Source organism: Schistocerca cancellata, chromosome 1 (assembly GCF_023864275.1).
Source record: "Schistocerca cancellata isolate TAMUIC-IGC-003103 chromosome 1, iqSchCanc2.1, whole genome shotgun sequence".
Lineage (NCBI taxonomy): Eukaryota > Metazoa > Arthropoda > Insecta > Orthoptera > Acrididae > Schistocerca > Schistocerca cancellata.
Window position 1 is genome coordinate 362,796,919 of NC_064626.1, and position 24,480 is coordinate 362,821,398.

Consider the following 24,480-nt stretch of genomic DNA (forward strand, 5'->3'; position numbering starts at 1 on the left):
GCAACATGTACCTATGTGATCAGTCATCAGTATTTTTGGACACACATTAAAAAAAAGTTTGCTAACAGTTTTTGGGCATATTAACACACTAAGTTTCCAACACTAATGACCTGCATATGACTAAAAAATGAAAAGTTACTCCTAATTGATTGTCAACCAGGATTGCCTTTTCATTGCTATATTTTGTTTTACTATTCTCTCTCATATTAATATTACTGAATAATTCATGTCTGTTCATTGTTGACTTATTAGGATACCGCACCTATTTTATAGGCATTTATCTTTCCACATTGACATTCCAAGATGCCCATTTCAGATGTTTACATTTATTTAAGCATTGTGAACATTATTTCTTTACTAACGGTGTTCCAGAATTTTGCAACAAAAGTTTTTACGGCAGCTACTTTAAAATGTCATAAGTAAACAAACACTGCTCACAATTCATAAATAAATGTAAACATTGAAGAAGGGGTGAACACAAAATTAATGTACTCAGGAAAGTGCATGTTTTGAGGCATGTTTTGCTGGTGTGGTGTGTAGCGAGAAAGTAGCAGTTTGGTTAAACGGTCATTCAGTTTACCGACAACTGGATAATCAATGCTATACTGCACTCTGAATAAAAGTTATCATACTTGAAATTGATTACGTTCTTTCATGTCAATTTATGGCTTGTAACATTTTACACAGTCCACAGCGTAAATTGCACACTTTCTGACAATGTTGTTGGTAAACTGGGTGAAACTGGTCAGTAAAAAATACTAAGTGCAACTTGTGGCTAACCTGAAAAATTTCAACAACCGCTGTTTCCCCTGCAGGCGATGCTTTCTCTCGCTAAATGTTGAAAGGCGAAGTCAACAAGCAAGTACAGAGTGTTTTTTAGCAATTTTCACATTTTTCGTAACAATAACAGAAATCCCTGGACAGAGCAATATGTAAAATAAGGGAATGGCAGCCACTCACCTATAGCAGACTGAAGCATGGAGCACAGGGACACAAAGAAAGGAAACTGCATTCACACTACCTTTCCAACTCACTTTTTCTAGCAAACACACACACACACACACACACACACACACACACACACACACACACACAGAGAGAGAGAGAGAGAGAGAGAGAGAGAGAGAGAGAGAGAGAGAGAGAGAACCACACAGCCACCCAAATGTGTGCTCACACAAGCGCAGTGAAGTTGAATATCAATACATGATTATTAAAAGCAGTTACCTCAAGTGATGGTGGTGGTGAGGCGGTAGGGAAGAACAAAAAGAAGGGGTGGTGGGAATGAGGCAGGTCTTTGGACAGATGACTCCACAGCTGCATAACAAGACAAAAGGAGTACATTGAGGGAAAGGTAATGTTCCATAGTTACAAGTCCATGGACATGGGGGATATTCATGTACAAGTATGTCATACTCAGTGGCCACAAGGAGCCTGATGGTAACAGGTCAGGAACTGTGAAAAGGCAGTGAAGGAAGTTAACAATGTTTTGAATGTAGGATGGGAGGTTACAGGAAACAGTTTGGAGGTGATGGTGAACAAAGACAGAGCTTCATTCTGTGGGAGCACTGTATCCAGCCCTGTTGGAATGACTAGTAAGGAGACATGTGGGATTGTGTTTGTGAAATAGGTAAAAGGTAGTAGGAGTGCTGGATTCAAGTGTCAGGTTTTGGGATGGAACTAACAACATGAGGAGCTGCTAGAAGTCTTGTTGGACTTCTGAGATAGGATAATGGTTCCAAGTTTTGTGTACAATAGTATTGGAAAGTTTGTGGAGACTCTCAGCTACACACTCACTATGATTCATGACCACTGTTGTGGAGTCAGTCTGCAAGAAGAGTCGTTTTTCAGGTTACAAATAGCAGTGGGTTCCATAGGAGTGATGTTGGACTCACGGGGAGGAGGGCGGGGGGATTTAGTTTCGGAAGGTGAGGCCAGGTTAGAAGTGAGGAATTCTTGAGAGATTATCCAGGGATGACTGGTTGCAAGGGGAGAAGGGATCACAGTATGGGGGGCTGTTGGAACCATAGGGTTTTGGCTGGCTGTTGTCAGTAGGGAGTTTAGTGAAGAAATGTTTCCGCTGTAAAGAACAGATAAAAGAAAGAAGGTCCTTTACAGAATGAGCAGGAATTCATGGTTGGACGCTCAGGAGGCAGGCGGACTGACTGAAACCATAGTCAGAAAAGATTTAAAATAAGAATGTGAAAACTTATGATAGAAGAGTTTCGAAGTATAGCGAGCTATGTAGGAAGTTAGAAGGAAGGTCAGACATGTTAAAGCAGAAGCAGAGGGCATACCACCATTTAAATTAGTTCAATCACAAACTGACACACATGATCGTTAAGAGACACACATGTTCATACAAGATTGTAAATAACATGAGCGATAGGCTAACAGACAATATCTGACCTGTTAACCAGCCACCAACCTGCACTTCTCTGATCACTCAGCATCATTCTCACCTTGAAAAGCTCAACCACAAACTTCACCAGGACTTGGACTCTCTCTCGTCGTGCCCTGAGATGAGGGATATTCCACTCACAATCCTACACACATCACCCAAAGTAGTGTTCTGTTGTCCATCCAGCCTACAGAATATCCTTCCCCATCCCTGTCCCAGTCCTAGTCCTAATGCCAATCCTCCATCCCATGGTTCATCGCACTTTGGTCGACGCAGTACAGCATCTGTCCCATCCACCAACTCCTACTTCTCTGAACTACACAGATGGGAATGGTTCCTCCAGCATATCCTGCATTCTCACAGTCCTCTATCTTTTATTTTAGTTGCCAATCAGAGGATAATTATGAATAACTCCTAAATGTTGTTCTAACACAGTTTGGCATCAATATGAATTCATAAAAGGTTACACACATTTATTTGTTGACAAATCTAGCAGAATTTTTTGCATTTTTGGCACTGATTATGTAGAGTAGAGTGTGTACTACATAATCTTATCAAGAGATGGTATGTTGTGATGTGAAGTAAGTGAAGCTGTATCATCAGAATTGTAGATTAGAGACTGTGGTGCACAAAGAGGCAAATCATTGATTATCACAATGAAACTGGCGCTGAGGACAGAGGCCTGTCTAAGAGTAATATTAATTATTGCTTGTTTCTAACTGGGGCAAACTGTCTTCAGCAGTTCAAGTAAGATGAAATTCTTGCTAATCAAGATTTGCATAAACCACAATACTCCATAGTGATTTTGCTAGTGTGGTCATGTTTTAAATTTTCACAAGTGATCCAAATTTCTGAAAAGTTTAACAGTGCATGGTAATTGGTGTCAGCTGCATTGTTGTACTCAATACTGATTAATATGTCTATTCATCAGAAACATTTTGTGGTGAGTCATATCCTTTAAGTGATGTTTGGTGCAACCAATCAGCAATTTTATTTTACTCTATATACACTACAAAGAGACTGTCCATGTAACTTCAGTAGTTGCACCATTAATACCAGTGTCCCACAATTACATACACATCTTTATGTACATTGAACACTTGGCATGAGAACAACAAAAAAGCAATGCACACTGATAGAATACAACAGATATGGAGGAATCTCCATGTTTATTGGTCACTGGATCTAAATTTAAAGTATGTTGAGGTGGAGTAAGTAATTCTACATTCAACAGTAGAGTATACCACATGCCTTTGCGAAAATGTACTTGAAGGAGCAGAATATGACAACAACAAAGTTAATTAAAAAAAAAAGAACATTGTAAGAAACATATATCATTCAGACTAACTACTGTCTCTGCACCCAAGTAGTGTAATAAATATCACTACCATTAATAATTATTGGAAGGAATAAAATTTCAATCAATTTTCATGCAATTTATAATAGTGTGAGGCTTAAATTACTAACACAAATATATACTTGCTACAATGTATTACTAAAACAATGATGTTATGCTCTTCAGTAACAATGTTAAAATTTCTGGTAATCAAGATATAACCAAGATCAACAAATATGATTCAACTTCTTATTCGTTTCAGAGATAATTACAGCTTTTTACATACTTCATACTTCAGAACAAATATTTCAAATGAGGTGACATTTTTATCATCACAAAGTGCTCTAACATGGAGCTGTGCACTATGGTATAACAAAATATATGATTTGCTCAGAAAGACAAGCTACTATCAAATCAAAATGTCACCGGCTGTTTGCATCGCATCATTGCAGTTGAAATGTCATTGGCTGAGACTGCGTGACACTTGCAACAATATGGTACAAACCGAAAAATTTTCTAGCCTCAGATATTGACAAGTAGGTACAGACACGCTATGGCTTGTGACTACGATCCACCATTCCAATTAGGTGGCAAATACTGGTGTTGGATCCAATCATCCACTGAAAATATTTACCCTCGCTTTCAAACAACAGAAAATCCAGGATGGACTGTAACAATATTCTATATCTACATCTACATCCATACTCCGCAAGCCACCCGACGGTGTGTGGCGGAGGGTACCCTGAGTACCTCTATCGGTTCTCCCTTCTATCCCAGTCTCATATTGTTTGTGGAAAGGAGGATTGTTGGTATGCTTCTGTGTGGGCTCTAATCTCTCTGATTTTATCCTCATGGTCTCTTCGCGAGATATACGTAGGAGGGAGCAATATACTGCTTGACTCTTCGGTGAAGGTATGTTCTCGAAACTTCAACAAAAGCCCGTACCGAGCTACTGAGCGTCTCTCCTGCAGAGTCTTCCACTGGAGTTTATCTATCATCCCCGTAACGCTTTCACGATTACTAAATGATCCTGTAACGAAGCGCGCTGCTCTATGTTGGATCTTCTCTATATCTTCTACCAACCCTATCTGGTACGGATCCCACACTGGTGACCAGTATTCAAGCAGTGGGCGAACAAGCGTACTGTAACCTACTTCCTTTGTTTTCGAATTGCATTTCCTTAGGATTCTTCCAATGTACCTCTGTCTGGCATCTGCTTTACTGACGATCAACTTTATACGATCATTCCATTTTAAATCACTCCTAATGCGTACTCCCAGATAATTTACGGAATTAACTGCTTCCAGTTGCTGACCTGCTATTTTGTAGCTAAATGATAAGGGATCTATCTTTCTTTGTATTCGCAGCACATTACACTTGTCTACATTGAGATTCAATTGCCATTCTCTGCACCATGCGTCAATTCGTTACAGATCCTCCTGCATTTCAGTACAATTTTCCATTGTTACAACCTCTCGATACACCACAGCATCATCTGATGTGCCTCAGTGAACTTCCGATGTCATCCACCAGATCATTTATGTATATTGTGAACAGCAACAGTCCCATGATACTCCCCTGCGGCAACCTGAAATCACTCTTACTTCGGAAGACTTCTCTCCATCGAGAATGATATGCTGCATTCTGTTATCTAGGAACTCCTCAATCCAATCTCACAATTGGTCTGATAGTCCATATGCTCTTACTTTGATCACGAAACGACCGTGGGGAACTGTATCTAACACCTTGCGGAAGTCAAGAAACACGGCATCTACCTGTGAACCCGTGTCTATGGCCCTCCGAGTCTCGTGGACGAATAGCGCGAGCTGGGTTTCACACGACCGTCTTTTTCGAAACCCATGCCGATTCCTACAGAGTAGATTTCTAGTCTCCAGAAAAGTCATTATACTCGAACATAATACGTGTTCCAAAATTCTACAACTGATCGACGTTAGAGATGTAGGTCTATAGTTCTGCACATCTGTTCGACGTCCCTTCTTGAAAACGGGGATGACCTGTGCCCTTTTCCAATCCTTTGGAACGCTAAACTCTTCTAGAGACCTACGGTACACCGCTGCAAGAAGGGGGGCAAGTTCCTTCATGTACTCTGTGTAAAATCGAACTGGTATCCCATCAGGTCCAGCGGTCTTTCCTCTTTTGAGCGATTTTAATTGTTTCTCTATCCCTCTGTCGTCTATTTCGATATCTACCATTTTGTCATCTGTGCAACAATCTAAAAGGAACTACAGTGCAATCTTCCTCTGTGAAACAGCTTTGGAAAAAGGCATTTAGTATCTCGGCCTTTAGTCTGTCATCTTCTGTTTCAGTACCATTTTGGTCACAGAGTGCCTGGACATTTTGTTTTGATCCACCTACCGCTTTGACATAAGACCAAAATTTCTTAGGATTTTCTGCCAAGTCAGTACATAGAACTTTACTTTCGAATTCATTGAACGCCTCTCGCATAGCCCTCCTCACACTACATTTCGCTTCGCGTAATTTTTGTTTGTATGCAAGGCTTTGGCTATGTTTATGTTTGCTGTGAAGTTCCCTTTGCTTCCACAGCAGTTTTCTAACTTGGTTGTTGTACCATGGTGGCTCTTTTCCATCTCTTATGATCTTGCTTGGCACATACTCATCTAACGCATATTGAACGATGGTTTTGAACTTTGTCCACTGATCCTCAACACTATCTGTACTTTTAGACAAAACTTTTGTGTTGAGCCGTCAGGTATTCTGTAATCTGCTTTTTGTCACTTTTTCTAAACAGAAAAATCTTCCTACCTTTTTCAATATTTCTATTTACGGTTGAAATCATCGATGCCGTAACCGCTTTATGATCGCTGATTCCCTGTTCTGTGTTAACTGTTTCAAATTGTTCGAGTCTGTCTGTCACCAGAAGGTCTAATATGTTATCGCCACGAGTCAGTTCTATGTTTAACTGCTCAAGGTAGTTATCAGATAAAGCACTTAAAAAAATTTCACTGGATTCTTTGTCCTTGCCACCCGTTATGAACGTTTGTGTCTCCCAGTCTATATCCGGCAAATTAAAACCTCCACCCAGAACTATATTATGAGAAAGAATGCTGCCACTCACCATTTAGTGGAGTCGCTGAGCTGCAGATAGGCACAACAAAAAGATTTTCACACTTAAAGCTTTCAGCGAATGGCCTTTGTCAACAACACACACACACACACACACACACACACACACACACACACACACACACACACACACACGACTGCAGTCTCAGGCAACTGAAACCATCTTCTTTTAGTTGTGATGCATCATGCCAAGTTTTCAATGTGTGGGGCATCCAGAGACAGGAAGAAATACTGGCAGCAATCATATGCATCAGTGTATATCATGAAATCTGTAGTAGCTATAAAATTATTTAAGTAGCAACCCTCTCTAGCTTTGCACAGAAACACTGATTATCAATGGCTGGACAGCTTGTCTGGTAAAGTGATAATAGATTATATATACAATCCTTCCTCGTTACCTTGTTTACCTATTATTGAAAACTGTGTCAAAATCCCAACAGTATATCCTGAGATTAGTCTTCGCGTACAGGCAGAAAAATGGATCAGGGGACTTTAATTTATAATATGCATAGAAGGCAACTTACATTTGCTACTCTCCGTTCTACAGGTTCAGCTACAGCCAGGCATCTAGCATCAGTTTCTAGTTTCCTCAGCCACAATGATACTGGCACAATTCTCTCATCCTTTGTCACCATTTCAACCTAAAGAAATGACAAGTTGCATAGCAACTAAAATTGAAATTTTCACAACACCAACAAAAAGACCAAAAAAATTGTTTCCATTAAAAGAAGGGAACAAACTAACTCACAACTTTCCCACTCAAAAACACCATATTCCCGTCCTTCAACTCCAGCTGTTCTTCTGCTAATGCAGTGACGTGATTTTTGTGTCGCCCACACAAGAGCTGTGTTAATTTAACCTGACACAGTTCATCAGGATTATATCCCAGAAGATTGCAAGCAACACCATTTACAACAAGAATCTGAAAATAAAACGAAAAATATATTGTCTTCATCAAGTGAATGCAGACAGAGGAAGTAATCTACACAATAATCATTTTAATTTCTGCTAAGGCATTTTTAGAGGAAAAATAAATGAGAACAAGTTCACTACCAACTGGTTTTTAATGTTTCAGTTTAACAGAACTGTGTTCATTCTTATATGGCTTATCCAACAAATATATATTTGGGGAACATAATAAACGTCAAACCTTAGAAACTAACATATCAACTAAAATAATCTTTTTTTTTTGACAACTGGATACATAAAAAAAAAATCTGCTTACGAAACGACTAAGGAGAAAACACACCCAAAAGTTATGAAATTTCCATACCTTCTGTGTGTGTTTTCTTCTGTTGCCAGTTGGTGGGTAAATTTTGTTTATCTATCCAATTATATTAAATCTTAGAAACTGTTTTAAATGTGCTGATTACTTTGGAAATCTATTCACCGACTTCTGGAAAAAGTATGTGTTATAACAAGAATATCCAGCTGAATGGGCATCTGACATTGCTACCATATACATACCATGTACTGCTAGTGTATGACCTCCAAGGTGACCCTGATAAAAGTATCCCAGGAAACCAGCTGTGTAAGGCATAGCAAAATTCACCACTTACACGATTGATTTCCTGAGAGACTTCTATCTTTATGCATTTACCTCCACAGGAGATGCAAATTTTACTGTCTCTGCAACTACCACCATTGCTGCCAAAGAAATGTAGATAATATCGTTATTGAACAAACTTGGCTAAGAGCACAATACTATACTAAACTTTTTCCTGTTGTTTCCTTTTTGCATACATACATGTCCTCTTATCTCAGGTTGAAACAACTAGTGAAAGCAGAAAAGAAAAGAATCTCTAACTTCCTGAAAACCTGGAAGAAATGTCAAATTATGACAAAACTTTATTTTTTACTGCAATCAATAGGTATCCATTAGAGTTACAAGCACTTGTGTGACTGACTGTTCTGAATTATTTACAGAATGTCTAACTGTTGCAAACAAGAACAAGACACCCATATTAAATTCCCTCATTAAGATCGCCATGTGAAGTAGACACACTAAAACACACAGATTAATAAGACTCGTGATGTTATGACAATTCTGATTGTAGAAAAAATTCTGTGCATCTAAATTGCATTCTAAATAGTCAACTGTAATTACTTAATAATCTCAATTTGGTTTGGATGATTATCTGTTTTAATTCAATTAAATTCACTTTTCAGATACAATTTGTTTTGTTAACAAACTACATTACAAACACAAACAAAATTAATTTAAAACAAGTAAAGGGCATTTTTTGTAAGTTGGCAAGTGGGTCTGGCACAAAAATATTGCCAGTGTGGAAAACACGTTGACCATCTGTGTGTACATAAGTTGTGTTGAAATAGCATACAGAAATACAACTCGCTCATCACTTGAGGAAAAGATGAAAAAGTCTAAATCACAAACTATACTGTAACTATTACTTCCATTCAGCATTCACAGGCAAAGTCATTTACCACTTTTGCAGAATCTAGAACAGTCACAAAATGCATGCACAATAATTGTATTGATTATTGAATGCAATCTATGTCATTTTAAATCTACATCTACAATCATTTAAACAATGCTGCTCCATCAGAACTGAAAACTACAACATTTAGTCAAAACAGCTTTCTCATCCGTTCAGATGCAAACTTGTGCAAGTGCACAACTTAAGAAAACAACATTTTAATCCCTCTGTGACTAAGAACTATGAAAGGCACACCAGGTAGAATTATACTTTGAAAATGTTTCCTTTTTATACAATATTTTTTTTACCTGTGATGTTTTCATGTCGATTGTGAAAACAGCTTTATTTGGATTCATGGGTGCAATGGGATAACTAGTGCTAACACCTCCTACAGCACTGATGAAGCTACTGCTAAATGACCATGCTGAATCACTTATGCCTTGCAAAGGTCGTGTGTTGCACGCAGCATCACTGACAGGTTGGGCCAGCTTTGCTCCACTTGACTCTGGAAAACGGCTCATTGAAAATGATCCACGGCATCTCCCAGCTGAGAAGCTGCACGTGTTCAGTCCATCTCCTGTCATAAGAGATAGGCATCAGTGAGTCTGTATCTTTAATTTAAAAACTACTAAGAATAAGATAATAAAACTATTTACAAATTGAAATTCAGTTTTGCATCGCAGTTCATATAGGAATGAAGGCAGGCTATATCATGCCTGCTCACCGATTTGCGAGCTGGCTCACAATCATGTCTCGACAGTTAGAAACTGACTGTCTCATGGTGAGTAATGGAAGGCGAAGAGGATGGGGTGGAAATAGGGACAAGGCAGCCAGCACAAGAAACTGTTGTCAACACATATATTCTATGGAAACTAATAGTTCTGCTGAGATTGATCATTTCTTGGTGGCTAATTGATAGCTTTTGTGGCACATTTCTTTCCTAAGCTCGTTGCACAGATAAAAAGTAACAATGAAATGAAACTTACATTTCTTTTAACTGATGAGGCAAAGAACATGGGGCAGCTAGTATGAAACATGATATTTATAACAAATGATGCAGCCTTATGATGAATGTCGTTTCTGGACAAAGTTTCAATTCATAGTTTTCGGGCAAGGATAATTCCATGTCAAATCAACAAGCGCTACAACCTGACACACTCAGATTTTTTTTTTAAATTATGTATGCATACATTATACATAAATCATGATACAAATTAATTTTTTCACATTTTTCTGACGAAAAGTTACTGAGTAATTGACCTTCAAAAATTGAAAAGATGACAAATTTTTGACTCGCAGAACAATGTTGTTTTCTTTACAACTCGTGTTCTAATTAAGCTAGAACAGTAAAATTTACTTCATTGAAAAGCTCTTTTAAAGAGCTTTTATATGATACCAAACATCATTAGTTTAATATATATGCACAAATTGTTAAAAAAAAAAAAACATTGTTGAATTTACCAAATTTTGAAAAACTGTATTTTTAAAATTCTCAAAAAAATATATGTGAAAGATACACTTTACATCTACATATTGCGAAAGTTTCAACTTGGGATGAGCGTGGGATCACTATCAAAAGCAATTTTTCGTTAAGGGTGGTGCTTTAAAAATTTGTAAAAACTAATTTATTTTAGATATTAGGCCTACTTCTCACCAGCTATATGTTGTTGTAAAATGTGGAAATTAAAAATAACTTATAACTGACAAAAGAACATATGTTTTATGCTTCTGTAATTAATAAATACAAACTGAAAACTTAAAAAAAAAAAATAAAAAATACAGAAATATGAATACCTGAGATCAGACCTAAATTCAGTTAGTAATTACTATTATTTACAAATAGGCATCCAATTAATGCACTTCTTCATACTTCAAACTAATCAGTCTGTTGCACATCAACATTTCTGAACTGGATAACTTATATGTTCGCCCTGTAGCACTTTGAGGGTTCACCATTGCCACTACTTCCCTACTGTTTATGGAAAGAATGTCTGGATGATTCAAAAATGTAAAAGATGGTGACGGTCCATGTGGATGTAAGAAACTAACTGTGATTTCATCCTTCTCCTGATTTTTTTCAACTACACAGGTTAACCACCAGAATCCATTATAATCACAAGCAACAAATACTTTTATGTCTTTGAACGGTATTGTATCACTGTCAGAAACTGTCACCAGTTCAAGTTTACTATCATCAGAGTTTGAATACACTTTTGTTATTATTTTGTCCTTGCTAAAAGGAATAAAAGTGTGAAGTTTGTGTGTCCCTACAATTTTGCAACATTTCTCAAATCTCCATAAGTTTCATTTCTTCATTTTTGTGATCTTTAGTAGCATACTTTAAATTCATTCCTTCTATGTTATCCTTGACAAACATATAAAGTTGTTTTGGTGTCATTATTTGACCACTGTATGGCCGTTGCAGACTTGCTCGAGCTGCAAGTCAACTGTTCCACCCACACCATCACTAGCTCGATTCCCATGCAAGATGGTTGAAAAATGCCACTCAGCGTCAGTTTGGAAATCTTCTTCATGATGGGTCAGGTTGATAAAGTTCTTCCTATTTTTATAATGAGCTGCTGCTTCCTCAGAGAACTAATATATTTTTATTGGTTTTATACCGAATTTAACAGTCAGGAAGTCCATCAAATACGATCGGAACAAATGCACAGCAACAGTGTCATGTGTTAGGCATTCTGATATGATTAAAAGACTTGGTTGCTCCAGTTTGTTCCCATCCTTGTAATAAGCAACAATGGGATGAATCGTTGCTTGCTTGTTTGTCCAGTGATAGCCTTGAACTTCGTCCTGGATTACAAAGGAGTAATTCTGAGAAAAGTCACAGATCGCTAAGACCTCACCTTCTTTAAGTTCATTTCTCAGTCTCTTTTGGAAGGTTAATTGTTGACTAGCAACAAATGAATGTCATGTAAACGATTTTAATTTATCAAAAACAATAAAGTTGTCAGATGATTTTATGATTGTTTCTAGAGATGTGTGATCAACAGAAACCCATTGCTGAGAAGTTATATTATCAATATCATTAGTATTCAACAAATCTTGTAAATATGTCTTAAATGTTTCTGGGCCAGGGCAGAATTTACATTCACCAAAATGACAAGCAGGTAATGACGGATTACATACAACTCTTGCAATGCAGTCTTTGTAAGTTTTTATTGGATTATCTTCATTCTTTGTCAGCTGAGGAATGTTACATCCAGTCAGCATGAGTTTGAAGTTTTGATGGGTAGTACACACACACACACACACACACACACACACACACACACACACACACACACACACACACTCTGTATGTGTACCAACACTTCCAGCTAAAACACAATTTTTGGGACGTACGTCTGCAAACTTCAAAAGCCAATGTGGAGCTCTGGATGATTGTCTTTAAAGTTCACGTAAATTTCTTTCAAATTACTTAAAACTAGCTGTTTTTGTACTTGCAGTTTTTCTCTGTTATCTCTCACAAGCACAAAATCTTTTTTCCCAGGCATTGCCCTGCTTACCTCATCAGAACAATAAAAGTTTCTAACAAAATCAGCAGTTGTTTGATCAAGAGTCTTGCCAGGTTTTGGGTTTGGTGAAGACATAATTCCCTTGGCCTTCACCAAATCTTTTACTCTTCGAGCCATGTAATTTGTTACGTTAAATTCATCTTGAAGCTTCTTAACACTCCAGCTTTTAGGTAAAATGATAAGAATTTCCATCTGTTTACTTCGAGATGTACATGTACGAAATTTATCTTTTAGCTGACTGATCATCTCAGATTCTTCATGATCATGTACCTCCTCTTCTTTTCCGGAAGGAAACAATACCTTTGTTTGAATTGTTGAAGTTAATTTAATTAATTTTTCCTTCAGATATTTTGCTTCACACAGTAATTTCTTCTTAATTGGCGATTCACCAAAGGACTGCAAAGAAGCATTCAACCTTTCTAAGGCCTCACTTGCTGCAATGTCTTGTATGTCACTATCACATAAAACCTTTTCACTTTCTTGTTTCACCACAGAATACAGTAGATCATCATCATTTTCTGTGCTAGACATATCACAAATTTCTACTCGTGCAATTTTTTTACGAAAGTTGTCACACACTTTTTGATTTAAAGTTAAGAAAGGTTTTCTTGCTATCATCCATTGTGAAACTGGCCATAAGTTTTTCTTGTGGCCCTTTTCATTAAATGGATTACAGCACAAAGCTGAAATTTTAGGCATTTTATATTTCTCAAGTGAACAAACTAATTTTAAAAAAATGTTTTTGAAGTTGAATGCCACAGCTTTCTGTATTCAATGCTACATAATATTTCTTCTCTATTCTTTCACTTCCTGTAAAAAAAAATATTTCATTATGTTAATAGTATGCAAACATTAACTGGTTGTAGCCATACAAACTTACTCTTGTGAGGTTTGTACAAAAGTACCTTTAAGCTAGATTCAAAACACATTTCAGAGTTAATCACATAATTTCACTACAGCTGCCTCACAACAAAAGAAGGTGTGGGTCACTTTCAACAATAGGTGAAAACTGCTGACAATATTAACCAGAGATAAAATACTGAATAGATTGCAGATAGTAACACCAAAGAATCATTTTATATTTAATCATTAAAATGAGACATGGCTTCCTTTTCTCTTTTTTTCCTGTGGTTTTACAGCTATTAATAAATAGTTAGCAGCAAAGTTTAATAAGCAGTTATTCCTTTCAAAAGTACAATTTGTGGACCATGTAACAAAATGTAACACTGTAATATTTTCATGTGTAGCAAAATAATAGAAATTCACCTATCTGACCATGATTTTGGAGAATCGTGGTAAACATAAAATTGCTTTTGATAGTGATCCCGTGCTCATCCCAAGTTGAAACTTTCTGAATATATAGATGTAAAGTGTATCTTTCACATATATTTTTTTGAGAATTTTAAAAATACAGTTACATTCCACATGGGAAAAAACATATCTAAAAACAAAGATGATGTGACTTACCAAACGAAAGCACTGGCATGTCGATAGACACACAAACAAACACAAACATACACACAAAATTCTAGCTTTCGCAACCAACGGTTGCCTCGTCAGGAAAGAGGGAAGGAGAGGGAAAGACAAAAGGATTTGGGTTTTAAGGGAGAGGGTAAGGAGTCATTCCAATCCCGGGAGCGGAAAGACTTACCTTAGGGGGAAAAAAGGGCAGGTATACACTCGCGCGCACACACACACATATCCATCCACACATATACAGACACAAGCCATGTATATGCTTTCAACACTACCACTGCTATAAAATCCACCGTTTCTAGTTCACAAACAGTTCCTTTCACCTATTAAACAACCATTTCGGCTAGTTCTACTAACTTTTGCTTTATTTCCATTTCCATTTTTCTCACATCACTGACCATTTTTAGCCGCTTCCCACAGGTTTTAACGTCATTTCTTCGTCAGACAATTGTTAGCCTAATTTTCATAATCTGCCACCACAAAACCACTCCTTTTAATACATTTACCCGTAGTTTTTTCTCCACCCTTTAACGTGTTTTGGCGGCAACACAACCACCTAACCTTTATACACATGGTTGTCTACCTACACAAGTTCACCACAGGATCAACATAGCCCAGCTCTAACCAACACTTTTTCGCCTTTTTTCACACCAGATCTCCAGTTGCTTTCTAGTTCACCTTTATCTCTCCCCATATATTTTTATTTTCATTTTCATTTCAGCCTCATGTTACACTTTCCACCTTCTAATACCATGCCACCCTCACAACACCCCCACAACGACCCCATTAAGTTTTATTTACATTCCCTCCACAAACATGCCTTCACCCTAGCCAGATTACGCTCGCATATTTTATTTTCTCAGGCTTGTCTGACATTTGGCATTACCCCCAAAGGCCTCACACTTTAAGTTCCCATCTCTGGCTGCAACCCTTCTTTCCATCAATCCCTATACCAGTTCCAAACTGAACAATCCATTGCCCTCACCCACCTAATCCTTCACCTACACATCAACTCAGCCAATGAACACACCCGTCAACTCCTATCCTTAATAAAAGTCCTCAATCTTTCCTATCCCACATCCACACCGGCTGTTCAGAGCATCCTCCTACAGATCAACCGCAAATTAGAACAGCATGCCACCCTCCACCTTAAAAAACTATCCAATCTCCTGGTTTCCCACCTCCGGAAAGGCAACTCACTCACCCTTCACAACCTTTCCAGCAAACCTCAACCTCCTCTCATTGCACACAAACCCAGTCTCTCCCATCTACTCAATCTCCCACTTCCAGCTCCACTCCCTCCAAAACCTCAAAATTCCAAACAACACAATCTGGAACCACAACACCCCAATTCAGTAGTTAACCTTTCCTCCAAACCTCTCTCCCAATCCGAAACCTCTGTCCTATCCAAAGGCCTCACCTTCAGCCCCACTCCCAGATTCAACCAAACGACGTTCGTCAAAGGTTTACTGTCCTACACTCGTACTCTCTGCTGGAAATATCACTTTGCCACGAAGAAAAATGATCCTAATCCTACTCCTAATGATCCATCTCCCCAAGACACTATCCAAATTGAACCCTGCCTGGAACAGTTCCGTCCTCCGTCACAGCGGGACCCACCTCCTCTTCCTCAAAATCACCCCCTCCAAACCTTCCAGGAATTTCTGGCTTCCAGCTTTGCCTCTCAATCCTTCATAAAAAAACCTTAATCCTACTCCCAACATCACCACTGCTGAAGCCCAAGCTATCTGTGATCTGAAAGCTGACCGTTCCATCGTCATTCTTCCGGCGAACAAGGGTTCCACGACAGTGGTACTTGATCGTCGGGAGTATGTGGCTGAGGGACTGCGTCAGCTTTCAGACAACACCACATACAAAGTTTGCCAAGGTAATCCCATTCCTGATGTCCAGGCAGAGCTTCAAGGAATCCTCAGAACCTTAGGCCCCCTACAAAACCTTTCACCTGACTCCATCAACCTCCTGACCCCACCGACACCCCGCACCCCTACCTTCTTCCTAAAATTCACAAACCCAATCATCCCGGCCACCCCATTGTAGCTGGTTACCAAGCCCCCACAACACGTATCTCTGCCTATGTAGATCAACACCTTCAACCCATTACATGCAGTCTCCCATCCTTCATCCAAGACACCAACCACTTTCTCGAACGCCTGGAATCCTTACCAAGTCTGTTACCCCCAGAAACCATCCTTGTAACCATTGATGCCACTTCCTTATACACAAATATTCCGAATGTCCAGGGCCTCGCTGCGATGGAACAGTTCCTTTCACGCCGATCACCTGCCACCCTACCTAAAACCTCTTTCCTCATTACCTTCATCCTGACCCACTTTTGAAGGCCAGACATACCAACAATTAAAGGGAACAGCCATGGGTACCAGGATGGCCCCCTTGTACGCCAACCTATTCATGGGTCGCTTAGAGGAAGCCTTCTTGGTTACCCAGGCCTGCAAACCCAAAGTTTGGTACAGATTTATTGATGACATCTTCATGATCTGGACTCACAGTGAAGAAGAACTCCAGAATTTCCTCTCCAACCTCAACTGCTTTGGTTCCATCAGATTCACCTAGTCCTACTCCAAATCCCATGCCACTTTCCTTGACGTTGACCTCCATTTGTCCAATGGCCAGCTTCACACGTCTGTCCACATCAAACCCACCAACAAGCAACAGTACCTCCATTATGACAGCTGCCACCCATTCCACATCAAACGGTCACTTCCCTACAGCCTAGGTCTTCGTGGCAAACTAATCTGCTCCAGTCCGGAATCCCTGAACCATTACACCAACAACCTGAAAACAGCTTTCGCATCCCGCAACTACCCTCCCGACCTGGTACAGAAGCCAATAACCAGAGCCACTTCCTCATCTCCTCAAACCCAGAACCTCCCACAGAAGAATCCCAAAAGTGCCCCACTTGTGACAGGATACTTTCCGGGACTGGATCAGACTCTGAATGTGGCTCTCCAGCAGGGATAAGACTTCCTCAAATCCTGCCCTGAAATGAGATCCATCCTTCATGAAATCCTCCCCACTCCATCAAGAGTGTCTTTCCGCCGTCCACCTAACCTTCGTAACCTCTTAGTTCATCCCTATGAAATCCCCAAACCACCTTCCCTACCCTCTGGCTCCCACCCTTGTAACCGCCCCCGGTGTAAAACCTGTCCCATGCACCCTCCCACCACCACCTACTCTAGTCCTGTAACCCGGAAGGTGTACACAATCAAAGGCAGAGCCACGTGTGAAAGCACCCACGTGATTTACCAACTGACCTGCCTACACTGTGAAGCTTTCTATGTGGGAATGACCAGCAACAAACTGTCCATTCACATGAATGGACACAGGCAGACAGTGTTTGTTGGTAATGAGGATCACCCTGTGGCTAAACATGCCTTGGTGCACGGCCAGCACATCTTGGCACAGTGTTACACCGTCTGGGTTATCTGGATACTTCCCACTAACACCAACCTATCCGAACTCAGGAGATGGGAACTTGCCCTTCAATGTATCCTCTCTTCCCGTTATCCACCAGGCCTCAATCTCCGCTAATTTCAAGTTGCCGCCACTCATACCTCACCTGTCATTCAACAACATCTTTGCCTCTGCACTTCCGCCTCGACTGACATCTCTGCCCAAACTCTTTGCCTTTTAATATGTCTGCTTCTGTGTGTGTGTGTGTGTGTGTGTGTGTGTGGTGTGTGTGTGTGTGTCCGCGCGCATACCCGTCCTTTTTTCCCCCTAAGGTAAGTCTTTCCGCTCCCGGGATTGGAATGACTCCTTACCCTCTCCCTTAAAACCCACATCCTTTCGTCTTTCCCTCTCCTTCCCTCTTTCCTGACGAACCAGCCGTTGGTTGCGAAAGCTAGAATTTTGTGTGTATGTTTGTGTGTCTATAGACCTGCCAGCGCTTTTGTTTGCTAAGTCTGATCATCTTTGTTTTTTGATATATATATATTAAACTAATGATGTTTGGTATCATATAAAAGCTCTTTAAAAGAGCTTTCCAATGAAGTAAATTTTATTGTTCTAGCTTAATTAGAACAGGAATTATAAAGAAAACAACATTGTTCTGTGAGTCAAAAATTTGTCATTTTTTCAATTTTTGAAAGTCCATTACTCGGTAACTTTGTATCAGAAAAATGTGAAAAAATTAATTTGTAGTACTATTTATGAGTACTATAGGCATCCTTAATTTCATTTAAATCCAAGAGGGTAAGGTTGAAAATGATGGTTTCATTTGTTGATTTGACGTGGAATGACCCGCAAGTTTAAATTGAGGTCAACATATATAACATATTTTTGAAAACATTTTGGGAAAACATCGACCAATTTCACAATCGAATTTGCGAAAACAGTCCACATCACACAAATAACATTTGTTGGGGTCCAGTTTCAGTCCAAAGGCGAACCATCTTCAGACCATAATCCACAGTCAATGCGTGGAGACAGATGACGGAACAAGAACTGCAGAAATCTCCAGGTGCCAGCAAGTGCTCAATGTCTGATGTCCGACAGCCACATTTTATCAAGAGCCCTCACAACTCATGGGGCGAACACGTGTGAGCACTTGTGCTCTTGTAGCCACCCCCTGAACACGCCTGGGCTAGATTACACATAATGGTTAGTTTCCAAATCAACCATCTTACTCTGCATTAGTACACAGGAAAATTAATGTAATTACATGTGTATGATCTGTATCAAGAATATTTTCCCAAGGGAGGGACGGGAGGATTTTAAATCCAAGTTAATTTATTGTTATATGTTCTAAGTAACTTAAGCTGTTGTTATTGTGATCTTCAGTCCGAAGACTGGTTTCATGCATCTCTCCATGCTACTCTATCCTGTGCAAGCCTCTTCATCTTTGAATAACTCTTGCAACCTACAACCTTCTGAATCAACTTACGGCATAAATTTCTTTTCTCTCCAATTCTGTTCAGTACCTCCTCATCAGTTACTTGATCTACCGATCAGCACTCTTCTCTAGCACCACATTTAAAAAGCTTATATTCTCTTCTTTTTATAGTCCACATTTCACTTCCGTACATGGCTACACTCCAGACAAATACCATCAGAAATTACTTCCTAAAACTTAAATCTATATTTGACGTTAACAAATTTACCTTCTTCAGAAATGCTTTTCTTGCCATTGTCAGTCTCGGCCGTCATCAGCTATTTTGCCATTCAAATAGGAAAACTGATCTATTTTAAGTGTCATTTTCTAATCTAATTGCCTCAGTATTGCCCGATTTAATTCGACTATACTCGACTATCCTTGTTTTGCTTTCGTTGATGTTTATCTTATATCATCCTTTCAAGACACTGTCCATTCCATTCAACTGCTCTTCCAGATCCTTTGCTGTCTCTGACAGAATTACAATGGCATCAGCCATTGGCAAACATAAAAGTTTTTATTTCTTCTCCCTGAACTTTAATTCCTACTCCAAATTTTTCTATGGTTTCCTTTACTGCTTACTCAATGTACAGATTGAATAACATTGGGGATAGATTAAAATACTGTCTCACTCCCTTGACAACCACTGCTTCCCTTTCATGCCCCTCAACTCATAACTGTCATGTGGTATCTGTAAAAGTTATGCATAGCCTTTTGCTTCCTGTGCTTTACCCCTGCCACCTTCAGAGTTTGAAAGCTAGTTTTCCAGTCAACAATATCAAAAGCTTTCTCTCAGCCTACAAAATCTATAAATTTAGATTTGTCTTTCCTTAACCTATATTCTAAGAGAAGCTTTAGGATCAGTATTGCCTCGCATGTTCCTACATTTCTTTGGAATCCAAACTGATCTTCCCCGAGGTCGGCTTCTAGCAGCTTTTCCATTCTTCTGTAAAAAATTCGTGTTAATATTTTGCAACCATGCCTTATTAAACTTATATTTCAGTAATACTTACACCTGTCTGCAATTGCTTGCTTTTGAATTGGAATAAATTCTTCTTGAATGTCTCGAGGGTATTTTGCCTCTCTCATACGTCTTGCACACCAGATGGGCTAGTTCTCTCAAGGGTATCAGAAGTTCTGACAGAATGCTGTCCACCCCCGGGCCCTTGTTTCAAGTTAGGTCTTTCAGTGCTTTGTCAAATAATTGTTACAGTATCATGTCTCCCATCTCATCTTAATCTACATCCTCTTCTGTATCTATAACATTACCTGCAAGCTCATCTTTCTTGCACAGACCCTTTATACACTCCTTCCACATTTCCCTTCTTTGCATAGGACTGATTTTCCATCCGAGCTCTTGATTTTCATACACCTGCTTCTCTTTTCTCTAAAGGCCCCTTTGATTTTCCAGTAAATGGTACCTATCTTTCTCCTAGTGATATATGCTCCTAAATCCTTACATTTGTCCTCTAACCATTCCTGCTTATTTATTTTACACTTTCCAACAATATTATTTTTTTAGACTTTTGTATTCCCTTTTGCCTGATTTACTCCATTGTAATATTTTCTCCTGTCATCAATTAAATTCTCTCTCTCCTGTGCTATCCAAGGATTTTTCACTTGGCCTTGTTTTTTACCTATGTACTCCTCTGCTGCCTTCACTATTTCTTAAAGGTATCCATTCATCATCTACTGTGTGTATTACTTTCTCCTGTTCTTGTAAATCATGGCCTAATGCTCCCCCAAACTCTCAACATCTAGTTCTTTCAACTTATCCAGGTCCCATCTCCTTAATTTCCTGCTTTTTTACAATTCCTTCAGTTTTAACCCCCAGGTCATAACCATTAAATTGTGGTCAGATCCACACATGCCCCTGGAAATGTCTTACAATTTAAAATCTGGATACAAAATATCTGTCTTACAATTATACTGTATAATTGATCTGAAACTTTCTCGTGTCTCCACGTCTGTTCCACATTTACAACCTCCTTTTATGATTCTTAAACCAGGTTTCAGCAATAATTAAATTGCACTCTGTGCAGAATTCTACCACTCAGCTTCCCTTTTATTCCTTGCCCCCTACTCCACACTCACCAACAATTCTCTGTTCTCATGCTTTCCCTACAATCTAATCACTACTAAATTTTTGTCTTCCTTAACAACCTGAAAAATTTCTTTTATCTTATCATACATTTCCTCAATCTCTTCATCTGCAGAGCTAGTTGGCATATAAACTTGTAGCAGCTATATGTGTAACAAATCTCAGTTTCCCAGCCTCCTCCTCAGCACAAGGTAAGATAATTTTATTGTCACTAGGCCTTTACAACGATAGAAAATTTTTTATGTATATAACAATCATTACATTAGCAAATAGAATTGTATGGCCATATCAGTTATTAGTTTACAATTCCATGTTGCAGTAAAAAAATTCTTTTAATTCATAGAAGGGGTTGGCAACAAGTCACTTATTTAATGTTTTCCTAAATTCACACTGGGAGGTCTTGTACCATCTGCGGAAGCTTATTACACAGTGTATGGCCCACAAGCTCATAGCTATTGACTTTGATAATCTATGGTATGACATATGTATGGAGTTAAATGATTAATGGAAAATCTCAAAAAGATGTGAAACAAATACTAACAAAGAGATAGAGGGGCTGGCCAGTACTTACTTACCTCAGCTCAGTACAGCTGATAGATACACAAAACAGAACAGAACATTTACGTTCCTGCTTTCAGAACTTTGTTCCTTCGTCAAGCAGGAGAGAGGGAAAAAAAGGGGAAGAAGGAAAGTGGATTCAGGCATGCCTCCATCTTTGCTACCCTCCCTGTTTACCTTTGCCCTGTTGCTCCATAACCTGGGTTATGAGTAACTGAATCCACTTTCCCTTCTCTCCTCCCTGACAAAGGAACAAAGTTCCGAAAGCAGGAACGTAAATTTTCTGTTCTGTTTTGTGTATCTATCGGCTGTACTGAGCTATGTACTGGCCAGCCCCTCTATCTCTTTGTTGGTATATGTATGGAGTTATTTTTTCTTGTGTTGGGACCATGAATATTATTTTTGTTTTACTTCATGTGGATTCTTTTTTGTATATGTTAAAATTTGGTGAATATACATATTTATAACAGTCATTATTTTACATTCACAGAACAAGGGCTTACAGTGTGTTTAATGCTGAGAACATGACTGACTGCTTTCTTCTGCAGAAGTAATATATTTTGAACATGGCTCAAGTTCCCCCACAGAGCAAGTCCATATGACACAATACTTTGAAAAAATGCAAAATAAGATGTTTTAACGTAAAATGTTGGTACACATTTCATAAGACATCTTAATAAGTAATTTACTCTGGATAATTTAACACTGCTGCATTTTATGGGTTGCTCTCAGGACAATTTGTCATCTAAGTATACCCCCAAGAACTTTATATAACAGGGATCATTAAAAGAATTTCTGTCCTTTAGACCAAATACCATTTTTTGTTTTGTTCACATTCAGGACAAATTCATCTGACTTGAACCAATATGATGCTTGGGCAAGTGTATTTTCAACAGAATCTTTTAACTTATTTAGATCAATTTTACAGTTTAGGAAAGTAGTGTTATCTGCAAATAGCACTGTGTTGGAACTTATAAAGGAGGGTAGGTCATTGATCATTACAAAAAACAAAAATGGTCTCAAAGATCCCTACAGAACTCCCACCTTAATTTGGTTTCTCAGTTGACTTTGTCAGTACGCACAACTTGCCTACAGTTTTGGAGATAAGACTTTAGTAGTTTTAGACTTTATCTGTGATGGCATAAAAAATGGAGTTTCCGTAGAAGTGTGTCATGTCCTACACAGAAAAAGGCTTTACACAGGTCACAGAAAATGGCCTGAGCAAATCCCTTCTCCTCAAACACTTTAAGAACATATTTAATTAGAGGGTCTATTGCATTTACTACTGATTTTTTTCTAAATACATATTGTGCTACGTTAAATATTCAAAGTTTTTCAAAATGAGCAGGTAACTTAATGTAAATGATGTATTCTATTATTTTGGCCACGACGAACTACTGATAATGGTCTGAAATGTGGAGGGCTGTCTTTGTCACCCTTTTTAAACACAAGAACTGCCCTACATAATTTTAGCTCCTCTGGAAAGTATCCCTCTGGTAAACATTTATTTATGCAGTGAGTCATGGGATAAACAATTGAATCAATGACTTTCTGCAGCAAACTGGAAGACATGTCAAATATCAGCACACTCTGATGACTTAAAGTTCCTTACTATTTTAAATACAATACTAGGTGTAACCTCAGAGAAAATGAGATTATTATTGCACAGTGTCCCATAATATATTTTTTCTAAGAGTTCTGATGGATTTTTATCAGGTTTACTGATGCCATTATGTACTTCCGTCACAGATTTAATAAAATAATCATTAAACTCTTGTGGAGAGAGATTCATTTTGACCTTATGTGACCCTTTGGCAACACTTTTTGTGAGATTCCAAGCAGGTCTGCATTTATTGTTAAAAGTCTCCATGTACTGGGCATTGTGTCAATTTTTCATCTCAATAACTGTTTTTTTACAGTCTTTTATAGTTTCAGACTTAGTATTACTGTATATATCTAAAAGCATCATCAGAAGATATATCAGACAGCATTTGTAGTGTACTATGAATTTTTCTTTTTTGACACTGCCTTTTTATAACCTATATCTGTTACTTTACATATTCTAATGGAAACACTGTCATTAAATATTTGCAAAAAAAAAAAAAAAAAAAAAAAAAAAAAAAAACACCATTCAAAATTTATCTTAGCAGACTCATCATTTTATAAACAAGGATTACCATCATCTCTCTGGTAGAACTAATCTCTGTCTGCACTGGTTTTCCTGAACATGTCAATTTTTCCATTGGTCATTGGCCTGGTGATCACCATTTTTGAATTGGCCATGTCACCATTAAAATTGACTGAGCTGGTCCTGTTAGCATATATTAAGGACACTCATTTCTGATCAGAAAAGAGAAACATTGTTACATCACATTGAGCTTGGGCACATTTAAAGTTACCAAATACATGTCTAAGCATGTTTGTTCCCTAGTAGGTTTAAAGTTCACACACAGTAGACTGAACTGTCGTAATAGGTTTTTCAAATCACAAACACTGCACTTATCAGTTGACATGTCAATAAGAATTAAGACCATCACCTGTTATTATGTCATAGTTGGTAAATCCGTTCTCATTGGGTTCACATAAAAGAATGTCCAATTTTTCTAAGAATACACTGATAATA

General features: G+C 38.5%; 1 protein-coding gene across 2 annotated transcripts in view; it reads right to left on the bottom strand.

The window, feature by feature from the left end:
• Positions 1-24,480, bottom strand: part of LOC126174517 (PAS domain-containing serine/threonine-protein kinase) — a 284,535-nt gene that overhangs the window by 213,158 nt on the left and 46,897 nt on the right. For both annotated transcript variants that reach the window (XM_049921043.1, XM_049921042.1), the window contains exons 5-7: positions 9,586-9,854; positions 7,588-7,761; positions 7,364-7,480 (exon numbers count right to left, since the gene is read on the bottom strand). In XM_049921043.1, the coding sequence (XP_049777000.1) occupies positions 7,364-7,480; positions 7,588-7,761; positions 9,586-9,854 (560 nt within the window). The remainder of the gene's footprint in view (positions 1-7,363; positions 7,481-7,587; positions 7,762-9,585; positions 9,855-24,480) is intronic.